General features: G+C 42.0%; 1 protein-coding gene across 1 annotated transcript in view; it reads left to right on the forward strand.

Moving 5' to 3' along the window:
- CALN1 (calneuron 1) overlaps nt 1–13,974 on the forward strand; it is a 380,146-nt gene that overhangs the window by 193,705 nt on the left and 172,467 nt on the right. The window contains exon 3 of the mRNA XM_054714819.1: nt 164–307. Within this exon, the coding sequence (XP_054570794.1) occupies nt 164–307 (144 nt within the window). The remainder of the gene's footprint in view (nt 1–163; nt 308–13,974) is intronic.

The following is a 13,974-nucleotide window of genomic DNA, read 5'->3' on the forward strand; positions in this document are numbered from 1 at the left end:
TTTTTTGGTTCCTCTTTTGGCCATTCTTTTATTGAAGTAAAGGGTTTTGACATGTCACTATCTGTAAAATAGTTAGGAATTTTCAGTAGACAATCACCAATAATTTCAATGCTATAGACCAAGCTGCGTGACCATTGGACTTTTCTTTGCTTTCTCCTTGTAGAAATCCGAGAGGCCTTTCGGGTTCTGGACCGAGATGGGAATGGCTTCATCTCCAAGCAGGAGCTGGGAATGGCCATGCGCTCTCTGGGGTACATGCCGAGTGAGGTGGAGCTGGCCATCATCATGCAGCGCCTGGACATGGACGGTGAGACCCAGGCCAGCAGCCTCTCCCCAGATGAGCCTCCACTCATTAACGAGACTTTTGATTTAAAGGGCCCTGCACTTGGAGTCAAAAGACGTGGGTTTATGTCTTGGTTAACATTTGAGGAGAAGAAACTTGGACTAGATCATTCCATTCAGCTCTTGGCGCCTGCAGAGCTAGTTCTGGGGCCACGAGAGGGAACAGGGTGAGGGAGGTCTGGTTGGCAAAGCAGTGAGAACAAGGTTGTTTTGTGTGTGTGTATGTTTTAAATAGCTTTATTGAGATAGAACTCACACACCATAAAATTCACCCATTTAACCTGTGGCACAAATTTGTGCAACCAATGCTATAATCAATTTTATAACATTTCACCACTCCAAAAAGAAGCCCTGTGCTTCTTAGCCATCACCCCCAACCCCTCAGCCCCCCTCAGCCTTAGGCAACCACTAACCTGCTTTCGATCTTTCTGGGTTCGCCTCTTCTGGACATTGTATACAAATGGAGTCGTGCAGCGTGTGGGCCTTTGTAACCCGCTTCTTTCGCTTCACATAATGCTCACAAGATCCATCCATGTTACAGCACGTGTCGGTACTTCGTTTGTCTCTTTTATGGCCAAATCATATTTTATTGTGTGGTTATAACAGCTTCTTTTCGCTCTGTTTTACATACTGGGGAAAAGAGTTTCATTGCGTTAGATAATCTTTAAGTACCCCCCCCCCCCCCCCCCCCCCCCCACACACACACACTCTGAAACCCTACACATCTATCCCAAACTAGTGTGACCCTCCCTACATTTATATCCTGCCTGGGCTGAACATCCAAGGAGGAGCCTTCTTATTTACTTATTTCTTGTTAATACATATACTTACCCCCTCTGAAAAGCAGCTTGGTTCCAAGGCTAAGGGGTGCATAGTGGTGGACTGTTGGGACTCTTGGTAGAACATGAAGTATAGACCAAGTGAAAGAAAGCAGAGAAGGGGCCCAAGAAGTCTTTCTGAGCCAAGGCCATTGTAGGGAGATGTTTGCTTGGGCTGCAGGTTAATTGGAAGAACGGGGCTCTCTGCTAGTATCCTGTGGAACTTGGAAGATTGACAGTTGGGTGACCATATGGTGAGTGAACCACAGCACCGGCCTCCAGGTGCAACGGTGGACATTCCTTTTCCAGTTCAGGACAGAGATGCTCTATCAGGATGTTCGGTTGTGTGAGCAGACCAAGCCTTGTCCTTGTAGCTTTGATGGATTGTGAATTGTCTTGTCTTTGCAGGCTTGACTGGACCTTTCTTGAATTTTAGAAGTATTTCTGAAAAGCTCAAGCAAAGCACATATTGTATAGCAAAATCGCTTTCCCATGGACTCCCATCATTATTTCAGAGATACATTTCCAGAAAAAAAAGTTTTCTCTTTAAAATAATAAACATTTTAATCTATACATCTGTATATGGAACTAAGGTTTTGTGCTTTAAAAAAATATCCTATATAATAAAAGGGTAATATGCAAATCGACCGAACAGCGGAATGACTGGTCGCTATGATGTGCACTGACCACCAGGGGGCAGACACTCAATGCAGGAGCTGTCCCCTGGTGGTAAGTGCGCTCCCACAGGGGGAGCGCTGCTCAGCCAAGAAGCCCTGAGCCGAGCTCACAGCTGGCCAGCACAGTGGCTATGGCAGCAGTGCTAAGGATGTCGCAGGCCAGGCTGAGGGGACCCTCCCCCGCCATGAGTGCATGAATGTCATGCACCGGGCCTCTAATATATATATATTGTTGACAGTATTACAGATGTCCCCCATTTTTCCCCTTCTTTTGCCCCCCTTCACCAGCCTCTACCCCCTCCGTCCCCCACAGGCCTTCACCACACTATTGTCCATGGGCTATGAATATCCTATATAATAAAAGCCCAATATGCTAAGTGGCTGGTCATCCGTTCAACCAATCAAAGCATAATATGCTAATGATATGCTAAGGCTGCTCAACTACTCGCTATGACATGCACTAACCACCAGGGGGCAGACGCTCCGACCGGTAGGTTAGCTTGCTGCTGGGGTCCGGCCGATTGGGACTGAGTAAGATGGGCTGGACATGCCCTGGAGCCCTCCTGTGGTCCCTCCCTGGCTGGCCAACCTCCCACATTCCTCCCTGGCCCCGATCGTGCACCTGTGGGGGTCCCTCAGCCAGGTCTGTGCCCTCTTGCAATCCAGGACCCCTCAGGGGATATTGGAGAGCCGGTTTCAGCCTGATCCTGCAGGCCAGGCTGAGGGACCCCTCTGGTGCACGAATTCGTGCACCGGGCCTCTAGTAAGTATATAAGTTCTTTGAAGTTTTGTGCTTTGATTCTCCCCACAACTAGTATAATAAAACCTAGTCAAATGGACTAAAAGCAAATGGAATTGGCAACATTTAATAAAAAACAAGCTGGAGCTATTGTTGGAGAGTAACTCTTAGGAGACTGATGGGTCTTCATCAAAGTCAATCCTTGTTCTTTGATATTCACTCAATGTTCCCCCTCTTATGGGGAATTTTTACATTATTCCAAATCTTCCCTGATTCCTTGAGGCCTTGGAGTCCCGAGGGATCTCGTGCAATGGTTATTCAAGGTGCTCATCAGGATTCAGGCAAATGCTCCATATGGGATGCAATTTAAGAGACTTCATATTTCACCAGGTTGGTTTTTTTTTTTTTGCAACTTGTACTCAGCCATCAGTGCCCGAAGGCAGAATTTATAAGCAAATCTTGCAGAGAATTTCTCTTCGTTCCTTTAACAAAAGCCCAAGTCATTTGCTATTTCACGGTGACCACATCAGGTAAAATCACATTTATTTACTTTTGAAGCACAGCTTCCTCGAAGTTCTGTTGCCTACCAACGATTTAATACAGAACATCTGAAAACAGTGCTGCAGTGTAGGCAGAGGAATTGCCGACACAATTTATTAAATGCCTATGAGTGTAAAGAGCTAAGTGAAAAATGCCCAGTCTGAGGCTGAAATGTGGGTCTTTACATGGCTTGTAAAATGATGCTGATAAGTGAAATTTCTGGGGTACCAGGTTCTGAACGGTGCTTTTCAGTGTCTTTCTCTTAATGGGGTCTTTTGAGCTGTTCTCTGTTTTAAAAAGTCAGGTTCTAATTATATCCTTCCTCCCTAGCTTCTGTAACTGAGAATTCTCCACAGAGATTTGGCCCTACATAATTAAACTTCTCTTTGGCGTGAACCTTGTGGAATGGTAGAGATTTTTATGGGGATGATGCCAGAAAAAAGGAGTGCTTGGGCCAGAACTGAGGCCTCTTAGCTGTAAGATGTCTGTGCCTCCCGGCCCACAGGCCCTGACCCCTGGTCCTCAGGGGCTTCAGGAGAGGTGGCTGTCTCCGTCCATCCCAGGCGGCTACAGTTAGGAGCAGGTCTGGCCCACACACCAGTCTTTTCTTCCTGGGGTCCCTGGTTTTTCCCGACAGTGAGGTCATACCTTCGGCGCGAAGCCCAGCCAGAATTAGCCTGAGAGTGTGTGTGCAGCCTGAGTCAACACATGAGGCTTTCATTAGGTGGTTCCTTGAGAGTGGGTGCCTTGCTGGCTATGCCTGTAACAGTAGCCTCCCTGGATCAGGGAGCTCGGCAGGGTTTCCTGGACACAGCGCCTCAGGGACACCACCGGTCCAGTCTGTGTGCGGAGCTGGTTTTCTAGGGAACAGAATGGAAGACAGGCATAAGGGCTGGGATTGCTCTCTTGGCCCATGGCCAATTTACCTTTAAGGCTGGGACTGTGTGGGTGTGTGGGTGTGGGTGTGCACGCGTGCGCGTGCGTGCATTGCATGGGCTGAAATACTCAGTTAAATACTAACTAGAAAACCAAATATTTTGCCCAGTGCCTCGAGCTTCCTCTTTGGCCCGGCCCATCACTGCAAAGGTTCTTTCTTGGAACTTGACCTCCATTCTGCACTCCCTGGTGATCACTGTCCCACCCCTCTTTTCATCAGCCTCCGCAGCGAGGTGACTGCCCTAAAGCCAGTCAGGGACAGCATTCACACTTCCCGGATGCCTTATTGCCAGGATCGCTCCTTCAGATTCTCTCCAGTGCATCATGGCACTAGTTATGGTCCATCCTGGGAAGGATTGATAAAATAGCCCCCCAGAAAGTATCTCCGAAGCTTAAGTCTTTTACAGAGGTGGGTTGAGAAAGGCTGCTTGAAAGTGACTCTGGGCCCTACCACGCTCCAGCTGCTCCCTCAGCTCTGTGGTCCCCCAGCTCCCGGGCCCTCCCAGCCTGCTGCATCATTCTCCGGGGGATACAGACTTGGTGTCTTCAAACCCAAGGGATGTTTTTGACTGCTTTCCACAACCACACCACTGTGGCCATCTGCAGCGAATCCAGCTAGCTTTGCAAGTAGTTCCCTGACAGTCAGACCAGACCAGGAGACGTTCACAGCAGTCCGTGGCCCTTCGTTGCCCTGCTGTGTTTCCTAACAATTCTCTCTTCCTAAAGAACGAAAGCTTCTCCCTCTTTGAAACAAACTTAGACCTTGCCATCTTTCTCCTTAATTTCCCTTTTGCTCCTCCACGATGCAGAATCTCAAGAAATTCCAACAAATTTGGGGTTTTTGAAAATAATTCTTGTCTCTCAACAGGGTTGTAGTGTTTTGTTTGTTTTTGTAGGTTCACCATGGCTTGGATAGTGGATTTGATTCAGTTTAGCTCAATTCAAAAAGGATTTATCTGGTGTCCGTTATGTGTGGAACCGGCTTATTTTTATGGTTGGAAAGATTCACTTTTGGTTCATTTTGAGGCAAAACTGAGCTGCAAAGGACAAAATGATGGCCAGAGTCCCATGGGAGAGTTAGCAGTGTCATCGCTGTTAGCCTGCATATCCACATCTTTCCTCGCTCACTGCCCATCCACTACAAATTTTAGTCTTTTGCTGATTATTCCTATGATTCTGACCTATTTTCATTTTCGATCTCCTAGAAGAGAGAAGAGTATGTCTTAATTCTGAGTAGCGCTCATTTCCGCTTCCCGTTCCAAACACATTAGCGTGCTGACTTGGATGCCCTGGGGCTGGCAGGGGTCTCCTTTGTGAGCTAGAATGCACACTTCTCTACTGGGAATGGGGGAAGGTGCTGTCCACAGACTGCATGATGTGGAAATGCCACGTGTGAGGTGGAAGCAGCTGGGGCTTTTTAGCCAAAAGCAGAGGGTCCCAAATCTGAGTGTACATCAGAAAATACCCAGAGGGTGTGTTAATAAAAAATAAAACAGACGAATTGAATCAGAAATCTCCAGGATGGGGCCCAGGAGCCTGCATCCTTTAACAAGCTTGTCAGATTATGGACAACAATATGTGTGCATTGCTATAACTGGGGTCCCTTTGGTCAAAAGAAAAATCTAAAGCTAAAGAGAAATCTTTAAGCCTGTGAATATTTGTCTGAGCAAAGGTCTGAATAGAAGGTCAATGCCTGAAAAGCAGATAAGGCGTTTTCACTTTGGGAATTTGATGAAGGAAGAGGACAGGTCCGTCAGCCCTGCCTGAAAGCAGGCGCCCTGCTTCTCACCTTCAGCTTCCTTGCTCCTCTAACTGGTCCAGGGACCTGCAGATTCCCCATCACCTGGGGGCTTGCTTAAAATGAGGCACCTCGCCTTTCTCCCCGCCCCCAGACCTGCTGATTCAGTCTACATTTTAACAAGAGTCCCAGGAGATTCATACGTACGTTAAAGTTGGAGAGGTGCTTGTCTGGGACACACTTTGAGAAACGGGAAGCAAACCCAACTGTGTCTCCTCATTTGAGGGCCTCTCCAGGGCAGTGCAGCCCCTCCCTAGCCTCCTGCCATTAATTCAATGCATGAGATTTGTAACTCTAAAAACTGGAAGTAATCCACAGAGCCAAAGTTCTGGTGAAGGTCAGTTATAGGAAAATACCTCTCCAAATGTTTGCATTTGTGAATAAGCATGATTGTCATGAAATCATGGTGATTAAAAACATCCTTCTGTGTTAGGGGTTTATTGCCGAATGCACTTTGATCTAACCATGGGAAGTCTTAACTGGGTAATGATGATGATAGCTAACACTTACGTAATGCTCTCCGTGCCCCATAGTAACATTGAGTAACAAGGATCCTAGCCAAGGCATTACAGGATCTTCACCATGGGCCAAGCACTGTTCTGAGCACTTTATGTATTAATTTACTTAGTTCTCATAACAGACATAGGTACTATGATGATCTTCATTTTATAGATGAGAAGAACGAAGGGCAGAGGTTTCAAGCAACTTGCCCAGGTCCCACTAACTAGTAAGAGCCATATGAATATAAGATCTTAACCACATATCTTATATATATTTGTGATCTTAGTGGATATAGGTCACTTAGAGTGACAATGGGATACTGAAGCAGTGACTGAACAGAACACACACACACACACACACACACACACACACACACACAGCACCTCACACACATACACGCCAAAGTCGTGATGTTACCTAGATATATCAAACCTACATGTCGGTGTTTTTGTTACCAATTACTGTTCCAAATAGCCTCCTGCTATCTCCTTTGGCTGGGTGAAGATTTCCAGCCAAATTGTCCTTATAAGGACTCCCCAGATTGTCCTTATATGAGTCAAGCCTGACCCTAAAGCGGAGTTTGTGAATTGAAGATGGTGTCTTTGGATGTCTTGGTGCTTTAGCGAGGGGAGAGTTCTTCAGGCCCTCTTGGGATATGTAGTGGCGGTGGATGTTTGTGACAACTCCACTCCAACATTCCCATCTCCCTAGGCAGTTCCTCCCTCTGCATTGGGCCAGGAAACGTCTGTCATCTTCATCCTATTGACAGTTGGTCACACTGAATCCAAATTTCAGTTAAAAACTTAACTGTTTGAGGCACTTCCAGCTACTCGAGCCAACATAATTTCTGATAGGTGCACCCATTTCGTTAAGATCATCTACAACTAACATGATACTCTGTCTCCCTTGTTTTAACATCGTAGAATCCACTGCTAAACCTATCCCCAAGTTTACACTAATGTAAATTAGCTACACCTTGCAATGCTGTGTTCTCCCATATCAGACTTGAAACTTCTCCTGAGATGTGCCAGTCTGGTTCCGATCACGGATTTAGAGGCAGGGAAACATGGTAGGAGTAGGTTTTGAAAACAGGCATCTTCTTTCAAGGCAGCTGCCTCAGCTGTGTTTATTACAGGTAGTCAGGGTCGCTAATTTCTTCAGGCTGCTCTTGTCTGACCTCAGGGAGACATCAGAGAGGATATCAGGGAGACTTGGACATTCAATTTTCTAACACCCCCAAGACTCAGGTCTCACTCCTTTTCAATCAGTGCCCCAAATTTCACAAGACTTGATGGGTCTGTGATTTCAATTTCTATTATAATTCTACAGATTACACAATTAAATTTGGGGTCTTCTCTGAAGTTGTAGGAAATAAGATTATTTTTGGGCCACCCTAGCTCTCTGTGACCCGAGCTGAGAATTAGAAGTGTTAACACCTGAACTTCTTGTTTCTTTCAAGGGCATTCAGAAGCAGCCATCCCACCCACAGTCCTTGTATTCACCACTGCTACCGTAAAGGTCAGACATAGCAGCTACTAGTACATGGGTCTTCATAGCCTTGCTTTCAATAATTAGTTTGCCCAAGAAACCACAGATGATATTTAATTAATCATGATGACATTGCATAACATGGGTATCATTATCCTATTTTTTTATTAGTGAGAATGTTAGCATTTCATTTAAGATCATAGATAAGCAAACCAATTTCAGAATCCCACTTAGGAGCTTTGTTTCCTCCTGAGACCACATACTGTATCATCATGAATAAACACCATGCTGGATCTCTATAAGCAAGAATATTATGTGAATGCTAAGAACGATGAAATCCTTCACCCTATATAATAAAAGGGTAATATATAAATTGACCCTAACAGTGGAACGACCAGGAATGACCAGTTGCTGTGACGTACACTGACCACCAGAGGCAGACGCTCAACACAGGAGCTGCTCCCTGGTGGTCAGTGTGCTTCCGCAGGGGGAGTGCCGCTCAACCAGAAGCCAGCTCATGGCTGGAGAGCTGGCCTAAGCTATTAGTTGGACATCTCTCGAGGGCTCCTAGGCTGCCAGAGGGATGTCTGACTGCCAGCTTAGGCCCAATCCCCCAGGGAGCAGGCCTAAGCCGGCAGGTGGACATCCCCTGAGGAGTCCCGGACTGTGAGAGGGTGCAGGCTGGGCTGAGTGCACATATTTTTGTGCAATAGGCCTCTAGTACATAAATAACAGTTTTCTCAGGCAAGGCTTTTAAAAAGGAATATGTGAGAATACCCATCTTAAAACACCCTAACCAATATTGAGTATTATTTAACAAGATCATTATTAATATGATTGGTGAAAAGTAGGAACTTATTTTAACTTATAAGATGATATATTTTTCATATGTTGGTTTGGTTATCCATTTTTTTCCTTTTGCAGGTTATCTTTTTTTTTTTTTTTTTAATCCTTTTCTGTGAGGATAGGCTAAGTTATGCTGCAGTAATAAATTACACCCCCCCCCCCCCCACCCCACCAAGTATTAGCTGCCTGATGCCACAAAATCTAAGCTCTCACTCATGTCCATTGTAATTTGCTGTGTGTTTCCTCTTTGTCATCTCGTTCAGGAATCCTGGCAGAGAGAGGCTTCTGTGTCTGTTTTCATGATAGCTACGGCCAGAGAAAGGACTGAAGGAATCACATAGCGATTCTTGAAGTTTTTGTCACTCCTAGTCACATCTCATTGGTTAAAGCAAGTCACATGGCTGTGCCTAATATCAAGGACCATTGGGAAGTAGAATCTGACTCCATGCCCAGAAAGGAGTGAACTGGAAATAATTGGTGAACAACACTAATGATGACTTGAGGACTTTAGGCTTAAAAAAAATTTAGAATGTCACTCACATTCACTGCAAAATTTTTACCTCAGGAAAAGCTTTTGGAGATACTATGAATAGGGGTAAAAATAATTATTCTGGGAGATTTTAAACTTTCCTTTTAGATTGATCAAGTAAATAAAACTAAGTAAATAATTTGATGACTTTGAATGTGTGTGTATATGAACATGGTATGCATGTGTGTGTGTGCAATATAAATTTTGTACCCTTTAAAAGAGAACACCCTTTTGAAGTGATTCTGGAACATTAACAATTCATGGTTATTTATTAGGCCACAAAGACAACTTAATTAAATTCCCAAGGACAAACATTAGAGGCATATTTTTTATTACATGCAATAAACCAGAAATAACAAAAGTTTGAATAAGAATCTCACCCACTTAGCAACTGGAAAATTAAAAACCAAAAACCTTTCAATGTAATGAACAGATCCAAGAGCCGATTCTTTGAAAATAAGAGCAAGATATTGACAAATATAGCATATTTAAGAATTAAAGAGAGTTATCACTAAAATAAACTAGAAATGAAAAAATATGGGAAATTTTTTACAAGAATACTTGATACAGTTTTGTGCGAATACTTTTGAACGTCTACATGAAATGGAGTTTTTTCTGGAAAAATATGTTATTGAAATTGATTCAAGCTAAAGTGAGTAGTCTAAATCGGAAGTTGCATATTTGCAGCCTACCAGCCAAATACAGCTCATAGCTATGTTTTATTTGGCTCACACATCATTTTATATAGCAGAGAATCTCATATTAAAAATCCTCATTTCTCTCTCCTTTTAAAGTATTGGAGAATTTGGCAAAACTAGATCTGCATTCCTTCACTGCAATAATTAGGTGGAGTTGAGTTGTTGTCTTTCTAGGCAGGGCAGATGCCACAGTAACTGCTCCTTTTCGATGGACCATCTTGTTCCCATGGACTTTGGAGTTGGTGTAAATGAACCAGTGAGTGATGAGAGCGTCTTGTACTGTTGTGGCAATTCATCCTCCTTTCCCATAGTTTGCATTGTAGGATGTTTTTGTGTTTGTTTATTATTCTGTTTTTATTTCTGTTTTGCTTATTTGATGTCATTTCTAGCAACTTCAGTAGATTACTTTTTTATTTTAATTCCTCATTAATTGATAATTAAGGTAACTAGGATGAGAAGTTTGCCACAGCGAAGAGCTTAATGATATCTCCCAAATTTTGATAGTTTTGTTTCATAGTTTATAATATTTTATCGTATTTTCAAATTCCCTTTGCAATGCTACAACTTTTTAAGGAAATTATTTTATAATTTCCAAGTCACTGGGATTTTAATTTTCTAGTTTACATTTAAATTTTCTATTTTCACTTCATATTGGAAAATAAATATGTCCTATTTGCTAGGATTTTCTCTGTAAGCAGGAATAAGATGAATTTTTATGAAGGTAATGCCTCTATGGTATACAGCTTTTATATATGCTTAGAAATCATCTTCATATTACCTATATCCCATCCACCTGTACTTTTGGTTATTTTATTCTAGGTAAGTTACTGTGATGATTGAAGTCTCCCACTGCTATGTTGCTTCTTCAGTTTAGTTTCAACAGTTTTTAATTTCCAAAGCTCTGCCTGCTTTCATACTGGATTTTATCCTTTATCAATGTAAATATCCTTCAAACGCTTTTGAGTTATGCTTCTGCTTGCTGTTGATATTTGATGTATACCCTTTTTGCCTGTGTTTGCATTTCTTTTATTGCTATCTGTGATCATTGGGGAACATTCCCAATTATTCAGCTTCTCCCAGGAACACGGTGCCCTGCACTTCTGCCCTTCCTGTGTGGTTTGTTAGGGGTGAAAATTTTACACAGCATGTGCCATTCTTTTTAATTTTTAATTATTCTGAGAGCCTTTTTATTGGCAAGTTTAACCTCTCATTTATTTTAGAACTTTCAGTTGGATCTTAATTCTGTCATTTTGTTTTACAAGTATACATACTATAGAATTTGTCTTTTTTTTTTTTTTTACTAAAATGTGTGTGTGTTTTTTTTTTTGTTTGTTTTTTTTTTAAGTATCATCTTCTCAGTTGTTTGGTAGTTATAGATGTTACCATCACTTTTTCTAGTAATGGCCATAAAGTTTTTGTGAATTTATCTCTAACTCCTATCATCAGTTACAAAGTAATAATACTTTCTTTTATAGGAGATGAGAAATTAAGTGTTTCTCCCTTTCTCATTTTAATTTCAACATATGATTGTTATAAATATATCAACCACCTTCCCCCCACCTTTTCTTTATAATTTTTATTTTTAATTTTAAAGAATATTGTCAGTTTTAGAACCATATTTTGAAACATTTTGCCTGTACCTTTGACTAGATTCTGTGCCTACACCCTGCCAATACTTAACTCATTTTCTGCTTCTTATTTCAATTAACATACATTTGTTATGGCATAAACTTTCCAAAATTTCTTCTTTTCAGGAAGTTTACCTTGATCCTAAATCTTCTGAGTATTGTAAATCTGAGAAAATCTTTCTCTTGACACACACAAATGACAACTTGATTTAGGTATAGAATTTGGGGGTTACAGCCTTTTGCTTTGAAAGTTCTGTGATTGCTACTCCATTATTTTTGTTTTCTAATATTGTGACGAAGCGCGTAACCAACTTACCATGTATTCCTGTGAACAACCTACTTTTTTTAGGATCTAATCATTCTCTGGGAAGTGTGAAAGTCTCACCGGTCTGCTTCCCTCTCCGTGCTGTGGTCGCCGGTGGTGGTTGGTGCTCTTGGTAGTTCCTTGCAACATGGTTCACACTCTCAATTTTTAGACTGAGTTTTTTCCTCTAGAAAACATTTCTTTGGCCCTTTTTGTTTTTCACTTTTGCTCCATATTTATTTCAGTCCCTCTTTCTAGCCTTATATGCAGGTTCCATCTGGGCTGAGGTCTCCACATTTTTTCCTTCATATCTGTCTTTTCTCCACCTTTTTCTTCAAAATATAAAACGCAGCTTTCTATCTTTCTCATGTATATATTTATATCCTCAGCCCCGCCCCCCACCCCCCAACTACTTTGCGGTTTTCCAGTGAACAGTCTACAGATCAGGGGATTTTATATCTATACCAATAATTCTTATCTCTGTGTAATTTTTTTTTAATCCTCACCTGAAGATTTCCATTGACTTTTTAAAAAAGAATGAGGGGAGAGAGAGAGAGAGAGAGAGAGAGAGAGAGAGAGAGAGAGAGAGAGAGAAAGAAAGAGAAACATACATTGATGTAAGAGGGACACATCGATTAGTTGCCTCCCATTTGCACTCTGACCGGGGCCGGGTATCTAGCCTGCAACTGAGGTACATGCCCTTGACTGGCAATGGAACTTGCAACCCCTCAGTCTGTGGGCCAACTACTCTAACCACTGAGCCAAATTGGCCAGGGCTCTGTGTAATTTTTCTTGTCACTTTTCTAATTTGGTTTATGACATCTTCTCAGTGTTGTTGAGGATGCAAAGTAGATGCGATTTAAACATTATTTGGTAAATCTATTTGAGAGCCAGGCACTTGCTGTGCTCTGAGACAGTGTTGACCTTTGAACCACAGCATTGGTCCCCAGGGCTCTCATTTTCCCAGTAGAGGCAGATCCAGCTTGTCTAACGCAGGCAACAGGCTCCAGCAGAGATGGACCCGGGACAGCAGCCAGATCCCCTTCCTGTGCCAGGAAAACAATGGGAAGACATGGGGGAGTTATAACCAGCAACCTAGAAACTGAAGAAGCGGCCCAGTAGGTGTCTCCTATAGTCCCAGTAGGCGCGGAATCCCTGTCAAAAAGGCTCCCTGCGGTTTCTGAGTCTGTGCTATGTGAGGTCCCTCTCATTTTCCATTTCTGTTTTATTTCAGTAGGTAGAACTTGTAGATTAAATAATAATGTGTTTTTTTCAGGCGTTTTTTTCTTTCTTCTGATTTTAATGGAAATATCCTCAGTTTGAATTTACATTTGCAAATGGTATTGATTGCTATATGAGATGGATATTAGTTATTATGGTAGGTTAATATGCTATTTGTGTTTATCTTTCTTTTTGTAAGCCAATAATGCTACTGAGTAACTTTTTGTCACATATTGAGATAATCCTATAGTTTTTATTATTTTACATGTTGATATGTATTTAATGGTGTTTTCTACAATTAAAAAGAAACAACACCAAAAACCTTTTACAGTTGAGGAATGAGGCCTCCTTAGGACGAGTTTCTCCCACAATACCCTGTTGTGTTGGACATGCTGTTTTTAATTTAGGTTTTTGAATATATACCCATAAAATAATTGATTCACTGCTTTTTTCCCCATTTGGCAGTTTCTTATAGCAGATGCATTTAAAATGATTGTCTTCTTTATAAATTGATACTTTTATCGTGATGAAATGGCTGATAAGACTTTGTCTTAAAATCTGCTTGTGTGATAATACATTCACACCAGCTATATTGCTTATCATGTGCATGGCTTACTCTTCTGTTTTACTTTCAACTTGTTACTGTCTTCGTAAAGTCTGTTTATTATAAGCTGCAAATAATTGAGTCTCCTCTCTATCAAATCAGCTAATTTTTTAAAAATTAGTGTCCATTTACAATTTATGTAATCATTTATGAGATTGGATTTAATTCCACTATTGATAAATGCTTCTTCTTAGAACCATTGATTCTGTGTTCTCCTCCCTTTTTCTTGCCATCTTTTGGGTGTAATGAGAATATTTGAGTATAGCATTTTGTCCTGCTTACTGCCTTATTACTTATACTAGAAG

This window comes from Eptesicus fuscus, chromosome 4 (genome assembly GCF_027574615.1).
Source record: "Eptesicus fuscus isolate TK198812 chromosome 4, DD_ASM_mEF_20220401, whole genome shotgun sequence".
Lineage (NCBI taxonomy): Eukaryota > Metazoa > Chordata > Mammalia > Chiroptera > Vespertilionidae > Eptesicus > Eptesicus fuscus.